The 24,441-nt window shown below is 54.6% G+C and overlaps 1 protein-coding gene across 1 annotated transcript in view; it reads right to left on the reverse strand.

The window, feature by feature from the left end:
- Nucleotides 1–17,050: 17,050 nt before the first annotated feature.
- PLXNA1 (plexin A1) overlaps nucleotides 17,051–24,441 on the reverse strand; it is a 39,045-nt gene continuing 31,654 nt past the window's right edge. Inside the window, exons 25-32 of the mRNA XM_081526158.1 lie at nucleotides 24,003–24,162; nucleotides 23,499–23,602; nucleotides 23,262–23,358; nucleotides 22,781–22,971; nucleotides 22,531–22,700; nucleotides 21,259–21,471; nucleotides 20,868–21,018; nucleotides 17,051–19,986 (exon numbers count right to left, since the gene is read on the reverse strand). Coding sequence (XP_081382284.1) covers nucleotides 19,891–19,986; nucleotides 20,868–21,018; nucleotides 21,259–21,471; nucleotides 22,531–22,700; nucleotides 22,781–22,971; nucleotides 23,262–23,358; nucleotides 23,499–23,602; nucleotides 24,003–24,162 — 1,182 coding nt within the window. The 3' untranslated portion in view covers nucleotides 17,051–19,890. The remainder of the gene's footprint in view (nucleotides 19,987–20,867; nucleotides 21,019–21,258; nucleotides 21,472–22,530; nucleotides 22,701–22,780; nucleotides 22,972–23,261; nucleotides 23,359–23,498; nucleotides 23,603–24,002; nucleotides 24,163–24,441) is intronic.

Genomic DNA, 24,441 nt, shown 5'->3' on the forward strand with positions numbered 1-24,441 from the left:
ATAACACTAAACACGTAAATATCATCAACTAACTGCATCATGCATTTGTCACAGAGAAATGAAAACTTATGTTTCTGCAACAATCTGAATATGAATATTCAGAGCGGCTTTATTTATAAGCCCCAAACTGAAGTATTTCAGATGTCTTTCAACAGGTAAATGGTTAAACAGACTGTGGTCCATCTGTACCATGGAATCCTGCTCAGCAATAAAGGAGCAGATTACTGACACAGGGACAACAGGGTGACTTTCCGGGGGATTACACTGAGTGGAAGAAAGCCAATCACAAAAGCCTTCACACTGCATGATTCCATTCACATACGCTCTTGAAATGACAAAATTACAAAATTGGAAAAGAGATGAGTGACTGCCCAGGACCAGGGATTGGGGGGGAGAGGAGACTGTAAAGGGTGGTGCAGGGATCCTGGTGGTGAACATTCTGTGTTCTGACTGCATTAATGTCAGCATCCTGGTTGTGATACTTTCCTACATTACCAGTGGGAAACTGGGTGAAAAATACAGGTCTCTCTGCATTATTCCTAATTACATGTGACTATCTCAAAATAGTCTCATTGGAAAAGTCTCACTGACTCAATGGAAAGACCCTGATGGTGGGAAAGATTGAAGGCAGGAGGAGAAGGGGATGACAGAGAATGAGATGGTTGGATGGCATCACTAACTCGATGAACACGAGTTTGAGCAAGCTCTGGCAGTTTTTGATGGACAGGGAAGCCTGGCATGCTGCAATCCATGGGGTTGCAAGGAGTCGGACACGACTGAGCAGCTGAACTGAACTGATCTCAAGATAAACAGTTTAATTAAAAATATAAAACTATGACAATGCTGTTTTTAAAAAATATCTATGTGAGGACTGGAAGATAAAGTTGAAGAAACCTAGCAGGAAGCAGAACAAGAGGAAAAGGAGATGGAAAATAGGAGAGAAAAAAAAATTCTCAAAGAATTAGTCCAGATGGCCCCTCATTTCTTAACTGGAGGCCCAGAAAGACAACAGAGAAGATACAAGGAGATAGAAATTGTTTGGATGCCAGGATTGGGGAAGCCATGTAGAACCGAGCCAGCTCGTGCTGAGTCCCAGAAAGGCTGGGAATCAGAAACTCCGGGTTCCTTGGGGCTGGGGCTGGCTGCTGGGTGGCCTTGCTCCCCACCCATCTGCGCAGGCAGGGCATCCCCTTCCCCACCCACAGAAGATGACAGATGTAGTCTCATGGAGGTGAGGCAGAGGCTCCCAGGGGGCAGCCGTGAGGCTCCTAACTGAGAGAGTGGGGAGCAGCAGAAAGTCTATACATGGGGTCATGAGATTCCAAACCCCACACGCCATGCATTCACAGTACACTCACCAGGGGGAGAGCGTGGGGTCACCACCAGGAGGAACACCCATCTACAAGACCCACCCCAAACACAGTCTCATTCATATGCTTTTAACTGTGTGAAGTATAATCCATGCACGGTGACACACCCACATCACCCGTGTCCGGCTGGATGGACTTTCACTAACTCAGCACATCTGTCCCCACGTCCCAGCAGCCCCTCATCCCCGGCTGGCCCCACCAGGTGCTGACGTCTGATGACACAGAATCCTTTTGCTGTTTTCAGGGTTCTGTAAGTGGAACCATGCGTGTGCACTGTTTCTGCTTAACATCACATTTGTGAGAACTGCCTGTAGGAACCTGTGTACAGATCACTCACTGTCACTGCAACACACTATCCACTGTGGGATACACTGCTTCATCCATCCTACCGTCCATGGGCACTGAGGTGACTTCCAGGTTCAGCTCTTAGATACTCATGTGTTTAATCAGCTTTTAGTGCCTCCCATTTAAATATGAATAGACAGGTAAAGATCACCAAACGTGAAAAACAGAGGGTCTCAGAGGACCTCCAATACAGGCAGCAGAGCAAAACTTGAAAGTGAAACTAAAATGAATATCTTCTGAGCAATACGGAAAGATCCATAAAGGAAACAACAAAGGAAATTCAGGGAACAATTTCTAAGGAGTGCTCAGAAAGTAAATCTGTGGGAGCACAAATTTTATCATTAGGATGACTGGAAGACAAATTTGAGGAAATCTTCCAGAGAGTAAGATAAATGGACAAAGGGAAGAAAAGAAAACCAGACTGTGGATCCAAGATGTCCAATGTTTGAATAACAGGAATCAGGGAGACTAGAGAAAACTCAGCATAGAAAACAATAAAAGAGAACATTCCAGAACTGAATAACCTTAGTTACCACATTGAGAGGCCTCGTGAAGGGCCCAAAGAATGAAAAAAGACCCAAATTAAGACACATCCACACCACAAAGGCTTGCGTGGGGCCAACACAGGGCACATGAGGTAGGGAGGCCAGTGGCATCCACTTTCTCAGAGCAACATGGAATCTGGAGGAGCCCCATATACTGAGGGAAAACATACTCCTACCTGGAATTCAACACCCAGCCGTGTTACTATCAAGGATAAGTGCAAAACATGCATTTTAAAGGGTAACATAAAACACAGGATTTATGAGCACCACGGCCTCAAAAGTTCTGCCTCCCCAAACACATTTATGAAGGAGCCCCTGGAGGATGCACTCAATTACACGAGGGCACAAATTGAGGAGAGGGGCATGGGGACCCCAGATGTGGGGTGCACTCAGGACAAAGGAAACAACACCACCCGCCAGGTTAGCACCCTGGGCTCCAATTTAAGTTGGTAGATTACCTAATGTGTTTGAATAATAACAATAACAAACATAGGGCAATTCCAGGGGGGGAAATGCATAAGGAAACAATGTGATCAGAGATACTATGAACAGGGCACAGGATTTTTGTTTTAAGCTTGATGTGCTATAATTTGAATTTTTAAACTATACACATTTTATTATGTTAAAAAATAAGTACAGAAAAAGTCTCTATTCACAATTCAATTAAATGAGGTAAAACCAATATAAAGGCCCTTGGCCTGGAAATTTTAAAGCTCTCTCTTAAGCAACATTCGGATTAAAAAAGAAATCAAAACCCACACTTGGAATATCCAGATATACTAAAAACAGTACAGTGGAGTTAATGCTCCTCAGAAAAAAATCCATAGCCTTAAATATTCATGTTAATAAACAAGAAGCAATGAAAATAATTGAATTAAATACCCTTACAATTCTGATACCAATTCCAATGTATGTGTTTTTATAACACCACCAAACAATTCTCCAACACCAGCTGGGGGGTCCTGCAATTCAACCTGGTTGAAACTACCTGGAAGGACTATCAGGTCAAGGGCTCAGTCTCACAAGATGTCCCATCCCTGTGCCCTTGCCCCCCAGTCACACATTCAGATCGTCCCTGGGCTCCCCTCCTGCCCGCTGTAGATTGGATGTGCCTACGACCCTCTCCTCGGGTTCGGTTAATTTGCCAGCCAGGCTCCAAGAGCTCAGAGAGACGTGTCACCTACAAGATAACGGATTTATTGCAGGAGATGACTCAGGAACAGCCGAAGGGAAGAGAGGCACAAGGCGAGGCCTGGGTTGTTACAGGAAAGATGACAAATGATAGGCCCCAGGTCAGCAAACTGAGACGTAACTCCAGTCTCGGCTTGCCCAGAAACGGGGTCTTAAACCAGACCGCCCGCACCTGCTGGGGAAGCTCCTGACCCCTCTGCAGGACTACGGCCTTGCAGTGAGCAACCCGCTTCCCCGCCTGAATCACCCTGCTGCCCTTAGAAGCCTTTCAGCCCGCACAGCCCCTCCGGGGCCTCTCCAGCTGCTAACCGGCTACTGCCATTCTCAGGAATGGAAAACGAGGCCCATTAGAGCTTTCAAACCGGCTCAGCTGAATTCCCTTTCCTGACAGGAAAGGGACACAGGCTACCTTCCCCAAGCACACCCCACTCTCTGTGGATGGCCACATGCTCACCCACTAGGAAGCTCTCCGCACCCTCTCCTTGTGGCTTTCTTGGGAGCCCGGTTGAGTAAGTGACAGCCCACGGGGCACTGATGTCAACCTCTGGCCCCTCTGCGCTCCCCTCCTCGGGGCGGGAGGGTAGGCGGCTGTGGAACCGAGTAATTCCAGCCCTCTAAACCCCTGCGAGGCGCCGCCATCCTTACGGGACCAGTCAGCTTTCCAGGTCAGCTCAGGAGCGGAGACGTCCCCATCCCTCCCGTCACTGTGGAAATCCCCAGGTTTCAGTCGCTCGAAGCCAGGCGTGGGGACACAGGAGACACCACGATCCCACTCAGGAGGCTAGACAGACAACACGACCCCAGCGGCTCTCTCTGGCGAACGGCGGGTCTTACGTTCCAGCCCCGGCCTTTCGGCCGAGCAGGGGGAGCGGGTGCGGTCCAGCGGCAGCGGTGTCCTGTCTGGTCTGAAGGGCCGACCGGACTTGGTCCGACCACCAGTGGGCTGACAGGCATGGCCATGAGGAGCTGTCACCTCCGGCCCACCAGCGGGGCCTGGCCAGGCACGAGTGGCCACCGTGAAAACGGCCTTGGCCAAATGTCCCTGCCGCCTGAGGAGGACCACGTCGGAACCGCCCGGCGAGGCTCCCAGGCCCGCGGAAAAGACACGTCATAAACGCCTCCCCGTTGGCATCTCCGACTTGGAGTGGCCGGTCGTGCTGCAACAGACGACCTGCCAACATGCTGCCCAGGAAGGCCCAGGGCTCGGCCGGGCGCTGCCAACTGGCCACGCGGCACTCCACGCGGGGAGGCGGCCACAGGCTCCACTGCAGCCCGGCCCTGGAGCTCGGAGCTGCCACGGGGAGAACCAGCGAGTAGCGGCATAGCCAGAACGCAATGCAGGCACCTGGCCAGCGGGGAGGCTTCCAGAAGCTTCAGTGAGCCCGGGGCCTCCCGGTGAGTTCTGGGTCCTTTCTCTTCAGACTTTCCTCCGTGGACTCTGCGAGGTTCTGTGAGTTCTGGTCCCGTTCTCCTCAGACTCTCCTCCCTGGACTCTGGAAGGTTCTGTGAGCACTCCTTCTGTTTTCCTCAGCGGTGGCTCCACGGCCTCCAGAAGGTTCTGGGGGAACCCAGCCCCAAGTTCAGGACGGAAAGCCCAGGTGTGCGCGGTGGGCGAGGAGCCGCTCCACATTCCAGAGCCGGCCAGACCTCCACGCGCAGCCCTGGAGCGAGCTCGTTGCTCCGGCTCCGCACGTGGGAGCCTCACGCGTGTGCCGTACCGCCGCGGGGCGGGGCCGGACGAGGGCAGCGGGAGGTCGCACCCAGGTGCCTGGACTTGAACCGCTTCAGGGTCTTTCAGGGTCCAGCCGTCTTCATGGTGCCTGGCGACCCAGCTGGGAAGGCAGGGGCCAGGTGGACCAGGTGGTCCTGGAGAACGTGCGCATCTGCTCCCTGACAGGGGTCCCCTGAACGAGGTTTTACCACAGAGGGAAATTTTGTAGAGAATCTTCCAGAAGCAGGAATCGGCCTCCCCTTTTTACTGGCCCAGAGCTGTCCAGGCTCCTCGGGACACCCCTCGGGGGCGTTTCTTGGGGTGGGGAGCAGGGACCACACCAAGAGGCCTGGCCGAGCATCCCCGTCCCCAGGCGGCAGCCCCCACTCCTGAGGCAGTTACTCCCTACGCCTCAGCTGTGTGGTCGTGACAAATACCGCACAAGGGGCAGCTGAAACGACAGACATTTCCCTCCGTGCTGGAGGCTGGACGTCTAAGACCCAGGTGTCCGCAGGACTGGTTCCTCCCGAGGCCTCTCGCCTAGGCCAGTGCATGGTCTTCTCCCCGGGTGTGCACATGGACGACCCCCTGTGCGTGTCTGTGTCCTGATCTCTTACAAGGACACCAGATAGGGTCCACACTGATTTTCAGTCAGTCACCTCTTTAAAGCCTGGTCTCCAAATCAGAGCCTCATTCTAATACAAGGGGTTAGGACTTTCACATATGAATTTGAGCAGAGACATAATTCAGTCCATAACACTGCTGTTTAACTAGGGTTGCCAGATTGAGCAAGTAAAAACACAGGACACCGAGTTAAACTTGAATTTCAGAGAAGCAACATGTTTCTGCAGTTTATCTGGGATTCAAATTTAACTAAGTGTCCTGTGTTTTCTCTGGCAGCCTTATGCTTAACAAACCACTCCAGATTCTGTAGCTTAAAATCACAAGCACTAATTACTGCTCACAGGCCTGCAGGCCAACTGTTTGGGGTCAGCTGGCTGTAGGCTGGTCTTGGGTGGCCTTTCCCTGGGCAGCTGGCCTCTCCTCCACTTGGTCTGTCACCACCAACAGGTTGGCCCAGGTTTGTTCCTATGAGCTAGGAGGAAGTGACCCCTGCAAGGCCCTTGAGGCCTTGCCTCAGAACTGGAACAACAACACTTCAGCCACATGATGTGGGTCAGATCAAGTCACAGGGTCAGCCCCGACTCCAGGGGTGGGGAGATGGACCCTTCATCCTATTGGGAGGGGCAGTCTCATGTGTAACATGAAGGAGTAAGGATCAGGGACACTTTTTTTTTTTCATTTTATTGAAGTATAGTTAATTTAGAATGTTAATTTCTGCTGTACAACAGTGATTGAGTTATACACACATATATATAAAAATATACTCCAACATCTTTTCCATTATGATTTATCATAGGATATTGAGTATAGTTCCTTGTGCTATAAAGTTAAGACCTTATTGTATATCCTATGTATCATGGTTCTATTTGCTGATCCCAACCTCCCAGTCCTTCCCTCCCCACCTAACCTCCCCACCCAAGTCTGTTCTCTATGCCTGAATCTGCTTCTGTTTCCTAGATATGTTCATTTGCGTTATTTCAGATTCGACATATAAGTGATCTCCTATGCTATTTGTTTTTCTCTCAGACTTCACTTAGTGTAATAATCTCTAGTTGCATTCATGTTGCTGCAAATGGCATTGTTTCATTCTATTTTATGGCTGAGTAATAGTCCATTGTGTATATGTACCACATCTTCTTTATCCATTCATTCACTGATGGACATTCAGGTTTCTTCTGTGTCTTGGCTTCTGTAAATAGTGCTGCTATGAACATAGTGGTGCCTGTATCTTTTTGAATTAGTTTTCTCCAGATGTATGCCCAAGAGTTGAACTGCTGGATCATATGGCAACTCTATTTTTAGTTCTTTAAGGACCCTCCATACTGTTCACAGTGGCTGCACCAATTTACATTCCCACCAACAGTGTAGGAGGGTTCCCCTTCTCTCTGCACCCTCTCCAGCATTTGTTATAGATTTTTAATGATCATTCCTAATAGTGTGAGGTGATACCTCATTTAAGGTTTGATTTACATTTCTCTAACAATTAGTGATGTTGAGCATCTTTTCCTGTGCCTATTGGCCACAGGTATGTCTTCTTTGGAGAAATGTCTTATTTAGGTCTTGCACCCATTTTTTATTGGTTTTGTTGTTACTGAGTTGTGTGAGCTGTTTGTATATCTTGGCAATTAAGCACTTGTCAGTTGCATCATTTGCAAGTATTTTCTCCCAGTCCATAGGCTGTTTTTGTTTTGTTTATGGTTTCCTTTGCTATGCAAAAGCTTCTAAGTTCGATTAGGTCCAATCTGTTTATTTTTGGTTGTATTTCTATTGCCTTGGAAGAGGGACCTAAGAATATATTGACACAATTTATGTCAAAAAATGTTTTGCCACAATCTCTTCTGGGGGTTTGATGGTGTCTTGTCTTATACTTAGTCTTTAAGTCATTTTGAGTTTATTTTTGTGTGTGGTGTGGTAATATTCTAACTTCATCGATTTGCACACAGTTGTCCAACTTTCCCATTTGCTGAAAAGCTTGTCTTTTCCCCATTGCATATTTTTGCCTCCTTTGTTGAAGATTAACTGACCATAGGCGTATGGGTTTATTTCTGGGTTCTCTTTTCTGTTCCAGTAATCCATATGACTCTTTTTGTGCCAGTACCACACCATTTGATGTCTATAGCTTTGTAGTACTGTCTGAAGTCTGGGAGGGTTGTGCCTCCTGCTTTGTTCTCTTCCCTCAGGATTGTTTTGGCAATTCTGGGTCTTTTCTGGTTCCATAGAAGTTTTAGGATTATTTGACTAGTTCTTTGAAAAATATCAATTTAACAGCGAACTCATTAAATCTGTAGATTGCTTTGGGTAGCATGGCCATTTTAATGATATTAATTCTTCCAACCCAAGAGCATGGGATGGCTTTCCATTTCCTTGAATCATCTTTAGTTTTCTTTGTTCGTCTTTTATAGTACTCTGCATATGCCTTTCACCTCCTTTATTCCTAAGTACTTTTCTGATGCAGTTTTAAAAGGAATTGTTTCTTTACATTCCTTTTATGATATTTCATTGTTAATGTAAAGAAACACAACTAATTTCTGTGTGTTAACTTGTATCCTGCTACCTAGCTGAATTCACTTATCAGTTCTAGTAATCTTTGTGTGGAGTCTTTAGGGTTTTCTCTGTCATCTGCATATGATGACAAATTTACCTCTTCCCTACCACTCTGAATACCTTTTCTTTTTCTTGTCTGACTAGTGTGTCTAGGACATCTAATAATATGCTGAATAGAAGTGGTGAGAGTGGGCATCCTTGTCTTGTTCCAGATTTTAGTGGGAAGGCTTTCACCATTGAGTATTATATTGGCTGTGGGTTTGTCATAAATAGCTGTCACTATGTTGTGATATGTTCCCTTGAGACCCACTTTCATAAGGATTTTTATCATGAATGGATGTTGAATTATTTCAAATGCTTTTTCTGCATCTATTGAGATGATCAGTGGCTGTAATCTTTTCTTTTTAATGATGTAGTATATCACATTGATTTGTGTATGCTAGACCATCCTTTTGACCCTGAGATTAATCCAAATTGGTTCTGGCATATGATCTTTTTTATGTGTTGCTGGATTCAGTTTGCTAATACTTTGTTGAGAATTCATACACCTGTATTCATCAACGATACTGGTAATTTTATTTTTTGGTAGTGTCTTTGGTTTTGGTATCAGGGTGATGGTGGCTTCATAGACTGTCTTTGGGAGTGGAACAGGGACACTCTTGCAGTCATTCTACCCTGGCAGCCTTGGAGCCACCTGAACTGAGTCCACGGTGACTTCCACACGGGATGGTGGAGTCTGGACACAGAACAAAGTGGGAGCCATAGTCATGAGGGTGGCAGGAATGGTCCTCAGTGTAGAAGAGCACGTGATTTCTCCAAAGCCTGCTCTACAGATTCTCCTCTGAGATGGGTGGTTATCAATCACAACTAATCACAGGCATACATACTGTGGTGTGACTGCAAGTTTGATTTCAGACCACCTCAAAGTAGCAAACATCTCAGTAAGTCAAGTCACATAAAGTCTTTGGGTTCTCAGTGCATGTGACAAGTTATGTTTACACTATACTACAGTCTCCTAAGGTACAATAGGATTATGTCTAAAAAATGTACTTGTCTTAATTAAAAAATACTTTCTTGCTAAAAAATGCTGACCATCACCTGACTAGACTCGACCCTTGTTCAGTTTCTAGAATCCAGTGGTCACAACCCAGGAGCCCAGATCAGGGCAACAGGCCACCTGCTCCTCATGCTGGCCAGCCCGGCAGGTCTGCGAGCCCCTGTGCACAGAGCTGGGACATCCCTTTTCCTAACTCCAAACCAGCCTCCTGGCAGAAGGGGTTCTGAGAGTCAATTACCATGGGAAGTATTTCAGCTGGCAGGAATCCAAGAGTCAAGAGCAGCTGCCTGTCAGCCTTCAAGGGCCCCCACCCGAGATTTAATGGGCTTTATAGGCGCGCTGGGCGTTTGCCCCAGCGGTGGTGGCTCTGCGGCTGTGCGGCTGCTCTCTGACTCAGGGCTGCCCGCCACGAGGAGTGCCCGGGCTTCACACACTTCCCGCTGACGTCTGAGCAGGACTCCCAGCTGTCCGCTGACCTCTGTGGATGGAGGCACAGGCAACAGTCTCAACCGGCAGGGAGTTAAGCTGAGAAACACTCTATCCTCTCAGCTGCTCATGGCCACAGCAGCTCTGGGCAGATGTGCCTGATACCAGGGGCCAGGGGCAGGGAAAGGGACTGCTGGAAAAGATGCTCAGATTTCTACAAGGGCCAGCAAGGAGCCCTGGTGGTTTGTAAGGAACTGTCAGAGGCTGGGACTGGGGCAGTGACACTCCTGGACAATATTCTGTGGCCTGTTTCAGCTCACTCACAGAAATAACTGTGGTGCTTGAGGGGGGCACCATGGAGCCCCCTCGCCTCCCCACAAAGCTCCATGAGTTAGAGGGGTTACAGAAACAAGGGAAGGAAAGAACTGGAAACACATGGGTGGGATGCAGGCTCCCTCACCCACCACCTGGGAAGCATGAGCCCCACCTCCCATGACCTTCATTAGAGGCACGAGGTCAGAGCTGGGGGAACTCAAGCAAAGGGCAAAATTCCACTCAGGGCGGTGTGGTCAGGGGTGAGACCCCATGGCCACGAGGGCTTGTTGCACAAAACAAACACTTCAACAATTTCATGAGAAGATGCTGAATGAGGGGAACAAAGTCCCAGCACCATGGCTGGAGAGGCCAAGAAATGGCCTCTGGATGGTCCCCATTGGAAATGTTGACATCCAGAACATTCTGCCATATCTGTGATGTGAAGATCAGCCAGACGCTGGATGGGAAATGCAGAACACCAAAGATGGAAAGCAAATCCTAAAATAGTCAGTGAAGAACTTTTGAGGAAAGACGGCCAACTTCTTCAGAAGAATGATGGAGCCCATAACAATGGGAGGAAATAACTCAACAGAATTGAATATCTGGAAAAACTATCTTTCAAAGAATAGGATGAAATGAAACAAATTACAGAAGGAAAAATAGTTTTTTCTTTGCACTGGCAACAAAAGAAAAAATAGATATCATGAAAATTGAAAATTTTTATGCATTAAAAAACAGTATCAACAGAGTAACAGGCAACTCATAGAATGGGAAAAAATATTTACAAGTCACATAATGATAACAGATAAATATCTAGAACACACAGAGAATGTCTGAAACTCAACAACAAAAATCCAATTTTAAAAAGGAGCAAAGGATTTGAATAGCTGTTTCTCCAAAGAAAATGTGCAAATGGTTAATAAGCAAATGAAAACGATGCTCAACATCACTAATCATTAGGAAACGCAAATCAAAACCATGATGGTATACCACCTTGTTACAATGGCTACTATCAAAAGAAGAGAAAAACCACAGAAAATAACAAGTGCTGACAAGGATGTGGAGGAATTAGAACCCTAAAACTTTGATAGTGGGAATATAAAGTGGTCCAGCCACTGTGGAAACCAGTATATCAGTTCCTCAGAAAATTAAAACATTTACAGAATAACCATATGACCCAGCAATTCCACTCCTGGCCATGTACCCAAAGGAACTGAAAGCTGGGTCTCAGAGGTATTTGCACTCTCATGTTCATGATGTTTTCACAACAGCTGAAGGTAGAAGTACTCCAAGCTATCCATCCACAGGTGAATGGAGAAACAAAATATGGTCCATCTACACAATGAAATACTAGTGAGACTTCAAAAGGAAAGAAATTCTGGTTCATGTGACAACATGGATGAACCTTAAGGACATTATGCTCAGTGATATAAGCTGGTCACAAAAGTAGAAATATTGTATGATCCACTTAGATGAGGTCCCTAAAGGAGTCAAATCCATAGAGACAGAAAGTAGGATGGTGAGTGCCAGAGGCCGAGGGAAGGGACGTGTTTAATGGGGACAGAGCTTCCACTTCAGAAGATGAGAAAGTTCTGGAAATGGTAGTGGTGATCGCTGCACAACAATGTGAATGTACTTAATGCCACTGAACCTGACACAAAAATGGCGGTAAGTTTTGTTATATGTATTTTACCACGATCTTGAAAAAGTTAAACAGAGTTTATCCCAAAGTGCAAGTCTTTGAAGGGTTCCGTCTTCTGTTTTCCGAGTTCCTTCTCTCCGTCTTTCCCAGGCCCCACCCTGCCTGCTTGCTCTACTGTTTCCTGGGTTCCAACCCAATATCAGATTTCTCATTCTTTTATTAAAAGCTAAGCGTTTAAAACACAACATCAAGAAAGTGAAAATAAAATTTTTTTAAATATTAAAAAAAGTAAACAGAAGGAATTCCCTGACCTTTCGGCACTTTCACTGTCGTGGCCTGGGTTCAAATCCTGTTCGGGGAACTATGATCCCTCAAACAAGCCACGTGGCCTGGCCAAAAACAAACCAAAAAAGTGTAAAGAAAACTCAGGATGGAAGAAGAATTTCTGCAAATCACGTATCTGATAACGGACTTGTACCTGTAATATAGAGAGAACTCTTATAATTAAATAATGAAAAGGCAAATGGGCAAAGGATCTGAGTAGATGTTTCTCTAAAGAAAACACACAGCCAGTAAGTGGCCAATAAGCATGTGAAACGATGCTCAGTGTCAGGAGCCACCAGGGAAATGCAAATCAAAACCACAATACACGACTGCACACCCCCTAAGATGGCAATGGTCAAAAAGGCAGATGATGACTAGTGTTGGTAAGAATTCAGAGGAACTGGGACCCTTGTGCAGTAATGTGTGTGTTAGTCGCCCAGCCATGTTCCGCTCTTTGTGACCCCAAGGACTGTAGCCTGCCAAGCTTTTCTGCCAATGGATTTTCCAGGCAAGAATACTGCAGTGGGTTGCCATTTCCTTCTCCAGGGAATGTTCCCAAACCAAGGATCGAACCCAGGTCTCCTGCACTGAAAGAAGGCAGCTTCTTTACTGTCTTAGCCTCCAGGGAAGCCCCTGGTGCACTGATAGTGGGAAGGTAAAATGGTGCAGACACTGCGGAAACCAGTCAGGTGGTTCCTTAAATTACTAAATATAGAGTTCCCATACGATCCAACAATTCCACTCCTAGTTATGTGCCTGTGAGAATGAGCGTATGTTCACATGAAAACCTGTTCACAAATGTGCACAACAGTATCATTCTTGAGTCAACAACTGGAAACAACTCAAACGCCCTTCAGCTGATGAATGGATGAATACATCCCTGCAGTGGAGTATCATTCAGATGTCAAAGGAGTGAAGCGTGACACAGGCTACCACAGACATGAACCCTGAGAACACGATACTAAGGGAAAGAAACCAGACTCGAAAGGCCACGTATTGTGTGCCTGCGTTTGCATCAAGTGTCCAGAACAGGCAGATCTACGCAGACAGTGAGCAGATGAGCAGGGCAGGAGCCGGGGAGAAAGGGGACGAGTGGAAGCTACCAGGTGTGGGGGCTCTTCTGGGGTAATGAGTTGGTTCCAAAAGGGGCTGCGGTGGTGGTCGCACAGCTGTGTGACCAGGAACCACTAAGCTGTACACTGAGTGCTGAACTATGTGGGACGCGACCAGCAGCTCAGCAAAGCTGTTGAGGAAACAAAAATCAGAGCATTTCCTCTCTTCCCCAATTCTCTCCTCAAACTTGGGGAGATCCACCACAGCACAGGAAACCAAGAAACCCTCTGTTAGCAGAACTCACTCTCCAAAGCAGCAACAGTTAAGACAGACATCAGCGCACACACGCATACCATGCTCTTCACCTCTAGAAAACTGGTCTAGTTCCACTCTGTCCAGTGGAAACAGAAAATGAGCTGGAACAAAGTTTTACATTTTCTTTTTTGTTGTTGTTTTGTTTTGTTTTACGTTTTTTAGTGACCGCACTTAAAAGTTAAAAGGAACATGTAAAATTTAACACCATCTTAGGTAAGCCCGTCTACCCCATTATTATCACTTCAAATATGTCAACATATCTGTGCTTTTTACACGAGCAGTAGTCTCAGCTCAGGTGGTCCGTCTAACTCTCCCAGCAGCGGAACCTCCAGCAGTGAGAGATTCACTCTACATCCCCATGACAGATCAATTTGAGCAAAGCCAGAAAAAGGAATCTGTTGGCTAATTAACTGAATGAAGGCTACAAGAGATCTTGTCTACAGGCGGGGCTGGGTCCAGGAGTTTAGCCTCTCTCTCCCCCTCATCTCTTAGCTCCACACTTTTAAGTTGGTGTCACCCCTGTCCCCAAGGCACCCCACATAAAGGAGTATTCACTCTTTTCAGCAGTTTCAGGGAAAACAGTTTTTCCTGATGACGTGGCATGCTCAGCCTGATTGGCAGGGATGCTCTGACTGGCCAGCTGGGGTCATGTGCCCATCAGAGCCATCATAGCCCTGCTGGAGCACTCCCCTGGTTGTGCTGGGACTCAGGCCACAGAGAGAGCCCAACACCTGCACCCTAGTCCAGCACGGCCTCTGGGGTTGAAGATGCACACAGCACTGCTGGTGTCTTGTTAATGTAACTTCTTAATTGTCTGCAGCTTATTTAATCTTGCTTCCAAGCTTCTGCCCTACTGAGAAGCAGGAACAAACCTTAAACTCTCAAATACCTTAACCTAGTGGTGTTTAACTGGTCTCCTTCGGGGACTTCAGTGGGGGTCCGTTGGTTAAGATTCCACCCTGCAGTGCAGGGAACACAAGTTCGGTGCCTGGTGGGGGAATGAAGATCCCACATGCTGCGGAGCAACTAAGCCCCTGCCTGGCAACTGGTGAAGCCCGTGTGCCATGTGACTCAACTAAGACCAGAGGTAGCCAAATAAATAAATATTAAAAATAAAATCAACAGTCTCCTTTGGGAAAATGTTCAGTTCCAGGTCGCAGTTCGACTTCCCTAACAGGGCTCTTCCTCCTTTTACCTTCTTCCCACCATGGTGGTGGCGTCTGAGGCAAAGGTGACAAGGCTTCCTGACACTAGAAAGGGAGGTCTGCTACTCTCTTGGCCTCCAGGGGAAGTGCCTCACCCACTCAGGGACGTCCTGTACGTCTGGACAGGTTGTGCACTGCACAACTCCACAGGGGTACCATCAACTTAGGCTACAGTGGACACAGGTCTTCCGGGAGTGGTGTGCGCAGCAGCCCGGATCCCGCTCACCTCTGTGCCTCGGCCGGCCTCGCTGGACAGGGGCACTATCCCCCAGCCCCTCGTTCTGCCCCTTCCTCACCAGGTGGGGCAGGGGCCTCCCTTGCCGGCCCCCAACCCCTTGCCTGAGTCCTCGCTGGTGGAACGCCAGTGCGGGCGGCACTGGGGGCAGCCTGAGGGGGCTCTAGGACCCCGGCCCTCTCGACGGCTCCGCCCTCCAGGGCACCATCAGCCCACAGGGTCTCCTCGGGCTGCTCCCCTCTGTGTGGCCCAGGAGGCCGGGTACTGAGTCCGAGAGCCGCACTCCTAGCTGGGAGAGACCTTCCCCAGAGACTTTAGAGGAACGTGTCCCTCAGATAATCCACTCACACAAGGTAGGGAAAAGGGGCTCCTTCTTGCACCAGACGCTGCTCCGTGGCCCACCCCCCAGCCCGTCCCCTCAGCGTCTCACCTGGGAGGGGCGCGGGCGGTGGAGAGTGGGGGAACGTCCGGCCTGCGGGCCGATGGACGAAGCAGCAAGGGCCGGCGGGCTGCGGGGAGGACGTCTGGCTGGGGAAAGTGTGAGGGCTTCGGGGCGCAGACTGCGGCCACAAGGCTGAGGCGTCTTCCCGGCCTGAAGCAAAGGGCGGCGCCCGAAAGCGGAAATGCAGGGTGGGGCCCCGGCTTGTGCAGGTGGTAATTTCGGCTCGGAAGGGTGCGATTGAGGGCCCGTGCTCCTTGCTTCCCAAGGAGCCTAGCATAGCCTCTGCTTCTCTCGGGGCCCGAGGCTCCCCTCAAGGTGGGCCACCTTTGGCCTCGTGTGCTGCTGACCCAGCCTCTGCTCCCTGGTGGAGCACGCCTGCCCGAGTCACCCCGGCCCGAGGGGCACTGCCCCTTCCCCAGGTGGCCCTTCCTGTCTGTCCAGCTGGCTGCCACCACAGGCCCCCGTGTGCAGTCACCGGGGTGTTCCCAGGCCCTGCTACCTGAACCCTGCCTCCCCATCGCCACAGCTTCGTGCAGAGCTTGGCACACAGAAGGGCTCAGCCTAGCGTGCGGGAGCCTTCACGCCGGCCACCAGACACCCCCACCCCGTGCGCTGCCCGGCGCAGCAGGCGAGCCCCGGCCTTGGCAGTCAGGGCTAAGAGCCTGGATGCTCCCACGTGCACGACAGTCACATGGCACCGCCCCCCCACCCCCCATCTCACTTGATTTGAGCGCTGATTGCGCCCAGAGACCCGCGCCTGCTTTCATGTGCCCGCCAGCGGGGCTGGGGCCCTTGGCGGAGCTGATTGCGCCAGAAAGCTGGAGGGGACAGAGCTATGCGAACAGGCCACTTCACACCCCAAAGGGACCGTGTTTGCTAAATTTGTTTCCGATGCAATTTCATGCTGATTACACTGATTTCTCTGGTGATTGAGCCTGGCGCTGAGCTCGCCGCCCCATAGACCGGCTGTCAGGATGGGCCCGTTTTTGGAGCAGGAGGTACTGATGATGATTTATGGGCCACTGTCAGCGCTCTCCGGGTGGAGATGCTGCAGGCAGGCTGGAGCGCCACCGGCTTCTCTGGGGACCTCTTCTGCCGCATGGCCAGCTTTCAGTCCCCCAAGGCCACTCCCCACCATGCCACTCAGCTTTCCTGAGTCTGAGTGGCTGTGAGCTCCATATCAGTTCACTTGGGCAGGACAGTGGCTGAACCACGAGGGGACCATCAGCCTCATCACTGTCATCGCCTGGCTCGGCCTGTAGGTCAGGCATAGGCAGAGGTGCAGGTCGCTCTCTGGGTTCCGTCACACCCTTCCTGTTCTGACATAGGCGGGGGCCCGGGCCAACAGGACCCTCTGGATGGGGCTCAGGCCCTGGTTTAAATCTCAGCTGAAATGACCGGTGGCCCTGGGACAAGGTGTGATGCTAGGCCCCCCACCCTCAAGGCCCACCAAAGAACAAAGGTGGTAGTCCTGGGGGCCCTGCTGCAGTCACCCCTGAGGGCAGGAGCCTTAACACCCTGGGAAATGCTGCTCAGAGGGGCAGGGGGGTGGGGGGAGGTGGGAGGGGTTGGCTGTTCCGCTGCCCTGTGGCTCCACCCTAGACCCCTCCCAGCAAGGAAAACCCGGAGCCTTGAGTTTTAGCAAAAATGTTTACTCTCCTTAATGTGTGTGTATTTACAAGTACTAAATCTGAGACAGTAAAATAGGAAATAGCCGTGTATTTACACAACCTGCAAGCCTAGCGCCGTCAGCCACGCTGCCCCTGGGAGAGGCAGCGGCTGAGGGGCTGCTCAGGCTGCCGAGCGATCGCTCTTCTTTTGGGTGGGGGCTCTGCGGCGTTAAAGGACAGCTAATTGTGGGCTTCGTCTTAAAAATATCTCTCTCTCTAAATATATCTATTCTAGCTTGTGTAGCACCAACGGCGTGAGCCCTCAGCTCCAGCACTGGGGGGAGAGCCAGGCAGGGCTCGCTCAGCAAGGGCAAAGCAGGGGGAGGGGGCCTCTCCTGTGGGCCGGGGCCGGGGCCAGGGCCCGGGTCAAGGAGTGTGGGCAAGCTCGAGGTATATGGAGAGGCCAGGCTCCCGACCGTGGCCGAGCCATCCCTGGTGCTCCTGAGAGGCGTGCGGGCAAGAGCAAGGGAGGCAGCCCGGGGCAGCAGGCAGTAGCAGCAGAGTCCGGGCAGGTGGGCATTCTGGCCCAGCCCCCTGGCCCCAGGACTGCAGAGGGACCCCCAGGGCCGCCTCTGCACAGAGCAGGGCTCCACTCCGTGCTCCAGCCGCCCTCGGTCCAGAGCTGGGCTCAGGGTCAGAGTGCCTGGCAGGAGGATACAGAGGTGCCAAGGGCGAGACAGGCCAGGGGGCTGGGTGACGAGGACTCGGCCTGCTGACTCCCGCCCCGGGAAGGAGGTGCGGCCGTGCTGCCGGGTGGACGGCAGGCTCAGGTCGGCGATTGGCTCGTGTGTAAACAGACAGCGCTAAAGTGCTCGCCCCGACCCGCCTCTGTGCTCTGCCAGGCCACGTGCCGGGCAGGGCCAGCGGCTCCTCGCTCCCAGGGAGGCCCAGGAAGGGGGTGGGGACTGGATTCCGAAGAGGGCGGTGCCGGGGGCCAAGGAGTCCCCTGGCCGGAGTGGGGCTGGAAGAACGGGGGCTTCGATCAGAAGCAGCTTCAGGGAAGACTCTGGGGGAGAGGACCACACACAGGAACCCAGTGCCTGCCTGGCCTGAGCTCCTGCTGGACACCCACCGCGTGGGGGCCCGAGCCCTGCTCAGCGCCCGTGGGGCCTGGGGGCCTCTGACCCCCAGTTCCAGGAGCTTCCTGAGTCAGGAGGTGGCGGACTTCACCCCTCCTCCCGCGGGGGAGCAGCTGCTCAGCTGATGGAGGCGCTCGGGCGGGCTCACACCGCGTCGGGGAAGGCGCGGGGCCGGCCACAGTTAGCTGTCCCTTAAAAGTCCGCGGGGATCTGTAGTACCGTCAAAAAAGTGAATTGAAAAGGGGACGGGCCACTGCCTTCACAAGTGACTGATTAATTAAAAAACATGAAAAAAAGGGGCCTAACAACCTCTAGTATTCAACACTTGCAGTTTTAAAAAGATCAAGTCATACTAAACGCTAGCACAGTCATGCAGGAATCCACGGCCCGCCTCCGGGAAGCTCTCGGCCGAGCAGCCTGTCCTTCTCACGTCAACACGGAGACAGGCTGCCCCGCAGGTAGATGCAGAGGCTGGGGCGCTCCAGCAGGAGACGCTGGCCACACTGGCCACGACCATTTGGTACGGCTGTCCCGGTGCCTCAGTTCTTACTCTAAACTGTAAAATTCCTTCTCCTCCAGTTAACTGTACAGGACCCCACTGGGGCTGGAGACAGGCAGAGCCACATATATATATATATATATATATATGTATATATATGTACAGGTTTTTTAATTAAAAATGTGTACTCTTGCTAGCTGAGGGCAGGGTGGGCAGCCCCGACCTCCAAGCCCTCTGGTCACTGCGTCCTGCTCCCAGCCAGGCCACTGGGTAGGGTCCGAGGCCCCTGCAGCTCCAGCTGTCCAAGCACAGCAGGACTCCCTTGTTCCCCTAAAAAACGAGCAACGTCCCCCAAGCGTCCCCCCTCCAAGGGGCCAGCACGCTGCTGAGGGGCCAGACTGAAGCTGCAGGAAGGTGGGTGGGAGGCTTGGGGGTGGGCGGGAGGCTGATCAGGACGGCCCCGGGGCTCTCCACAGCAGAGAGCTCAGCCTGGGGCAGGGCGGGTTTCGGGGAGGGGAATAAATAAGGGGAACGTGCACTCACAGCCCAGAGCCCCAGGCCCCAGTGGCTCCCAGAGGCACAGCCCTGAGGACAGAAAGGGACCCGAGTCCTTCTGGAAGTTGCCTGGGCCCTGCGTGGAGCCGTCCTGCAGCCCCTCCATAGGAGGGAGCCAGGGGCCTCTCTCTGGGCGAGGTCGACGCAGCGCTCCAGCCTCGACCGCGGAGAGCACGCGGTGAATCGGAGGATGGTGGCAGCGGGCGTGAGGATGTCGGGACATGGCAGGTGGGTGGCAACGGCCCAGGCCGACCTCAGCTCACTACGGCGGGGCCCTGGGTGTGCCACCTCCCCGCCCAGGCCGCCAGCCAGGCCCAGCCCTCAGATTCTGCCCAGGAGACGGGCACACTGGCCCACCCAGCCCCCGGGCCTGGCCCACTGGCCTCCACAGCCTCGCAGCTCTCTCCTGGAGGGCTCCAGCCTCACCCTGGGGCCTCAGCAGTCCCCCAGCTGTCCCGAGAGGGCTGGGTCACACCTGGGCTCCCTGGACCCCTGCCACAGCTCTGGGCGCAGGGAGGGCTGCAGACACCGCCTCACCCACACCAAGGAAGAGCCAGGACCCCACAGGCGGGAAGGGGACGCGGGGACCGGGGTCCAGGGCCGCACACCGGGCCCCAGCGCAGGACCCCCGGCTCGGCGGGACGAGGCTGCCTCCGTGGACGTCCCAGCTTTGGCCGCTGGGCGGAGGCTGCCACCAGGGCCCTCTCACTCACTGCCGCTGGCCAGGCGGTTGGGCCGGTGGCTCAGCTGCTCAGGGCCATGGTGTCCACTACCTGCTCCAGCCTTCCGCGGAGCCGCTGCCGCCTCGCTTGCTCATCCTTCTCCAGGGCCGTCAGGATCTGCAGGGGCGGGCAGAGGCCTCAGGCGGGCTCCGGGGCCACACACAGGCCAGAGCCTGAGGAACCTGGGCTTGGAGCCAGGACTCCCAGGTCCCCAGGGTGTCGCTCCCACACCCCTGCCCCACTGATCTTCCCCTGAAACCACCCAAACGGGGCTCGGGTCCCCTGCCAGCCCTGCAGGTCCCCGGGGGTACAGTGTCTGAACCCCAGGGGTCCTCTGTGAGCCCTGCTCGCTTTGCTGTGTCCTGTGGGCAGCGGCCCCCAGCGGCCGTGTTGCCATCCCCGCCTTCCCCCCATAGCCCCTGTCTCTGTGCCCCCACCAAGCCCCACCCCAGGTCACGGCGGGCTCTCCTCCCCCCGCAGCTCCTGCCCACTGGCCCCGGGCTCAGCATGGCCCCTCCTCTGCTCTGGGCTCCCTCCCCAGCCCCCTCCTCCAGTCTCAGCTGACTGTCCCCCTGTTCTGCTGCCACCCCTAGATCTGGCCCTGTGGCCAAGTCTCTGGACCTCACCGCTCTACCCTCTCGACCCAGGGAACCAGGCTCCTGACCCTCCCCCTCGCCCACCCCACTTCTTGACATGCCCGCCCCGCCTTCCAACCCCTGGCAGTCAGGTTCTGTGTGCCCAGGAAAAGCCCGCACCCCTGACGCCCACACACCCCACAGCCACCGCCACCCTCCTCCTGGGAGGCTCTGTAGCGGGCCTGCCCTGGCCTCAGGACTGGGCCCAGCCGTGCCCAGCGGGCCTCTCCAGCCTGTGGCTCAGTCCTCCGTCCCCAGCGTCTCACGGAGGCCCAGCGCCCGCCCCTAGCAGCAGAGCTGGTATGAAGGCCGAGGACACCAGACCTGTCCAGCAGTCCAGGGCAGGGGCGAGTCTGCACTGACCTCGTCCTTGTACTTGGTGATGTACGAGTAGATCTCGTGCAAGGCGCTCATGCTGTTGAACTGGCTCAAGTGCAGTCGCGACTGCTCGGCCAGGTAGGCGCTCATGTCCTGGTCACTGATGGCGGGCATCTTGGCTATGTCAGCGTAGTACCTGCGGCGGTGGGCGTGTGAGCGTCCCCCAGCCCCGCCCCCAGCCCCACCCCCTCTGCGTCCCCCTCCAGGCCCCCCTGGCCCCATCCCCACCCACACTCACCCCCTCTGAGTTCCACCCCCTCCCGCCCCTGCCTGTCAGCGTCAGCCCCGCCCCAGGCCCACCCCTCTGCGTCCCCGGGCCCCAGCCCCAACCCCGGCCCCGCCCCCTCTGTGACCCCCACGCCAGGCCCGCGCCCACCTCTCCACCCAGCTCTTGTAGTTGGGGATGTCCTTGGCGTAGAGCAGCTTGTTGGAGGGCGAGTCCTTGCCCAGCTTGTGCTCCGACGTGGAGCAGGAGTCCATGAAGGTCTGGGCCACCACCGACAAGCAGGCGTCCGTGATGCTGCTCTTGTGGATGTCGAACACGAACTGCGGGTTCTTGATCACGTTCACCCAGAAACGCAGGGGCAGGCTGCGGGCGGGCGGGTGCAGTGTCAGAGGGGCCTTGGCCACCCCCGGGGAGCGGCGGGAGGGGCTGACCTGTGGCCTCCCCGTCCTCCTGGCTGCAGCCTGCGCGGCGACTGTGGATCTCCACGCAGCCGGGGAGACGGGCCCGGAGAGCCCGGCAGTGAGTGAGGGCTGCTCCCACGGCACCCCCTGCCCACAGTCCCAGGGTGAGGGGTGCACACCCAGAGGCGCTCTCGCCAGGGGTCACTGGTGTTCACAGCCAGGGTCCTCCAGGCCTGAGTGCCTGTTCAGGGCCCAGTCAGCTCCCTTGCTCCTGCCCACGCGAATCTCGGTAACAAGACCAGGAAGGGCTCCTGGAGACAGCTGACCTCCGACCCCAAACGCCAACCTGTATGATAGCCACTAGCCGGGCTAAAACCTCTAGCCGTGTGTCACAAAGCTAAAAATTCTGGTCCTTGGCCGCACCAGTTATGTCGGATACTCCCAGCTGCACATGGCCACATGGCCGGCACACACCTGGAACCCTCCGTCATTCCAGGAATGCCCCTGGACGATGCTGACCTATACAACGCTGCCTCCCCTGTGCCCTGTGGACCCCCTCAAGGTCTGTGGGCAGCAGAGGTGGAGATGAAGGCCCAGGTGGGCTCACTCGGAGAGGACGAGGCTTGGGGAGCAGCAGCAGCACGCAGAGGCCAGGGTGCTGGGAGGGGTCAGGGCACGAGGAGGAAGAGGCCAGAGGCGCAGAGCTTCCGAGAAGGCACACCCTGCCAGGGCGCACTGCCAGCTCTGGAGGTGAGAGCCCGACTGGCAGTGGCTGCTGGCCTGGGGGCCTGGGCTGGGAGGGGGTCACCCTCACTGTCACCCTCACTGATGTAGCCAGCACGGGCCTGGCCCCAAGCTATGTCTCACACCAGCACACCGTCCTGCACACCCAGTGACACGCGGATACACGTGTGCACACACGCTCCTACAAGATGGGCAGCAGATTCTCCTGACGGGTAAGTCAGGGAGGCCCACGTGGAGGGGGATCGGCCCCGCCCCGCCCCGCCCTGCCCCACCGTACCAGTTGCTCTTCCAGGTGTGGCGTACGTCCGCATCGTGGATCTGGTGCTGGTCAGCCTGCTCGTCCAGAAAGTCGAACATGTACTTGATGGCCAGCGGCAGGGCTGAGCCGCGGTGCGCCGTGCTGAAGATGGTCTCGAATAGGTCGTCCACGAACTTCTGCAGCGTGCCCTAGGGGCGAGGGCGGGGGCACAGCTCAGCTGCCGCCCCGCCCCGCCCAGGCCCCGCCCCGCCCCGCCCCCGCCCCCCACCTTGGTGGCCAGCAGCCGTGTCAGGTAGATCTCCGAGACCATCTTGCTACCGCGGTCGCCCTCGCGCTGGTCCAGGTGGTCGTGGTTCTTGACTAGATGCCACAGCTTGGTGCCGCTCTCCAGGTCAGGCGTGATCATGGGCGTGCGCGAGCGCAGGCTGTCCGGGCTGCTGGCTGTGCGCAGCATGCTCTCTGCGGGCACCACGCCGTCAGCTGCGGCGTCCAGCACCCTCACCTGCCCGCCCATCCGCCTAGCTGGGGCCCCTGGCTGAGCCCCAGTGTTCCCATCTGAAAACTGGGGGACAGCGAAGCCCTGGGAAGACATGTGTGACGGCCGTGAGGAGCCCGTGCTGCCCAGGGAGAGGCCAAGTGGCCCACGGATGGGCTATGACTAAGCCGTCCCAGGCAGCCCCCACGGTGCCTGCGGCAAGGGTCCTGTCCCGGTCAGTGGCCTGCCCCCGCCCCTGCCGGCTGGCCCTCACCGTATCTACTGAGGGACTTGGTGAAGGTGGACGAGTTGGAGATGTTGTAGGCGGACGTCTGCTTGGGTACCAGGGCCACCGAGGAGCCGTCTGTCACCTGCGGACGGAGGACCCGGTGACGTGGGAACCACCGCCCGGAGCCGGTCTCCCCCCTGGGCTCAGCCTGTTGGGCCCGGGCACCTCCAGGGCGGCCGGGAGCGCTGCCCACACTGTGAGCGGCGGCCGCGGGTGGCTCACCTGGTAGTGCGCCAGCGTGTTCAGCCTCTTCCAGTCGTTGTCGATCTTGGTGGTGACGTCCTCATCCTGCAGGATGATACGGGCCATGCGGCCCTGCCGCCACTCTGCGGGGGAGGGGAGGGTCCCGGTGCCCTGAGTGGACGCTGAGCAGCAGAGGGGCAGGCCCTGCCTCTGGCCCATGTCCTGTCCGTGCGCAGAGCTGCAGCCCCACACCCCACCCCAGGCGGCCCCGGGGCTGTGTGTGCCCTCCTCCCAGCCTGGTGCTCAGGCCTTCCTCCACCGCCCAGCCTTGTCCACCACGGGACCAGACGGGCCCAGACCGGCTCAACTCCACTTACCCACCCCCTGCTCATCCTCCTGGTGAGCCAGTGAGCCCCCCACCTTTAGGTGCAAATGGGACCCCACCCCCACAGCCTCCACCATCCTGGGGAGGAGCCTGCGAGCCTGTCCAGGATCACAGCCCTGCCCTCCCACCGTCCGGGCCAGTGCCCCTCCCGGGCTCACCCAGGTCCATGTCTCCGGCCTTGGGCCGCTGGGAGTAGGGGACACCCTTGTACACGGCGTCCAGCAACTTCTCCTTGACCTGCGTCACTGTGTCACAGTTCAGCCCCTTCACCGGCACCTCGGGCGCGTTCTCATTCTCCGGGTTCACGCAGTTCAGGGTCTGCGGGTGGGAAGACATGAGGTCAGCTCCCTGCCCCTCGCTGGGCGGTGGGCGGGGAGGGGTGGTGCGACATGGGCGGGGTTTAGGGGTGAGTGGTGGGCAGGGTTTGGGGCGCGTGGCGGGCGGGTGGGTGGAGCTTGTGGTGAGTGGTGGGTGGGCGGGGTTTGGGGCATCTGGCAGGCAGTGGGCAGGGTTTGGAGCGCGTGGCGGGTGGCGGGCGGGGTTTGCAGTGCGTGCTAGTCGGTGGGCGGGGCTTGGGGTGCTTGGCGGGCGATGGGA

This window comes from Giraffa tippelskirchi, chromosome 9 (assembly GCF_054371585.1).
Source record: "Giraffa tippelskirchi isolate mGirTip1 chromosome 9, T2T-mGirTip1v1.2.pri, whole genome shotgun sequence".
In the NCBI taxonomy this organism is placed as follows: domain Eukaryota; kingdom Metazoa; phylum Chordata; class Mammalia; order Artiodactyla; family Giraffidae; genus Giraffa; species Giraffa tippelskirchi.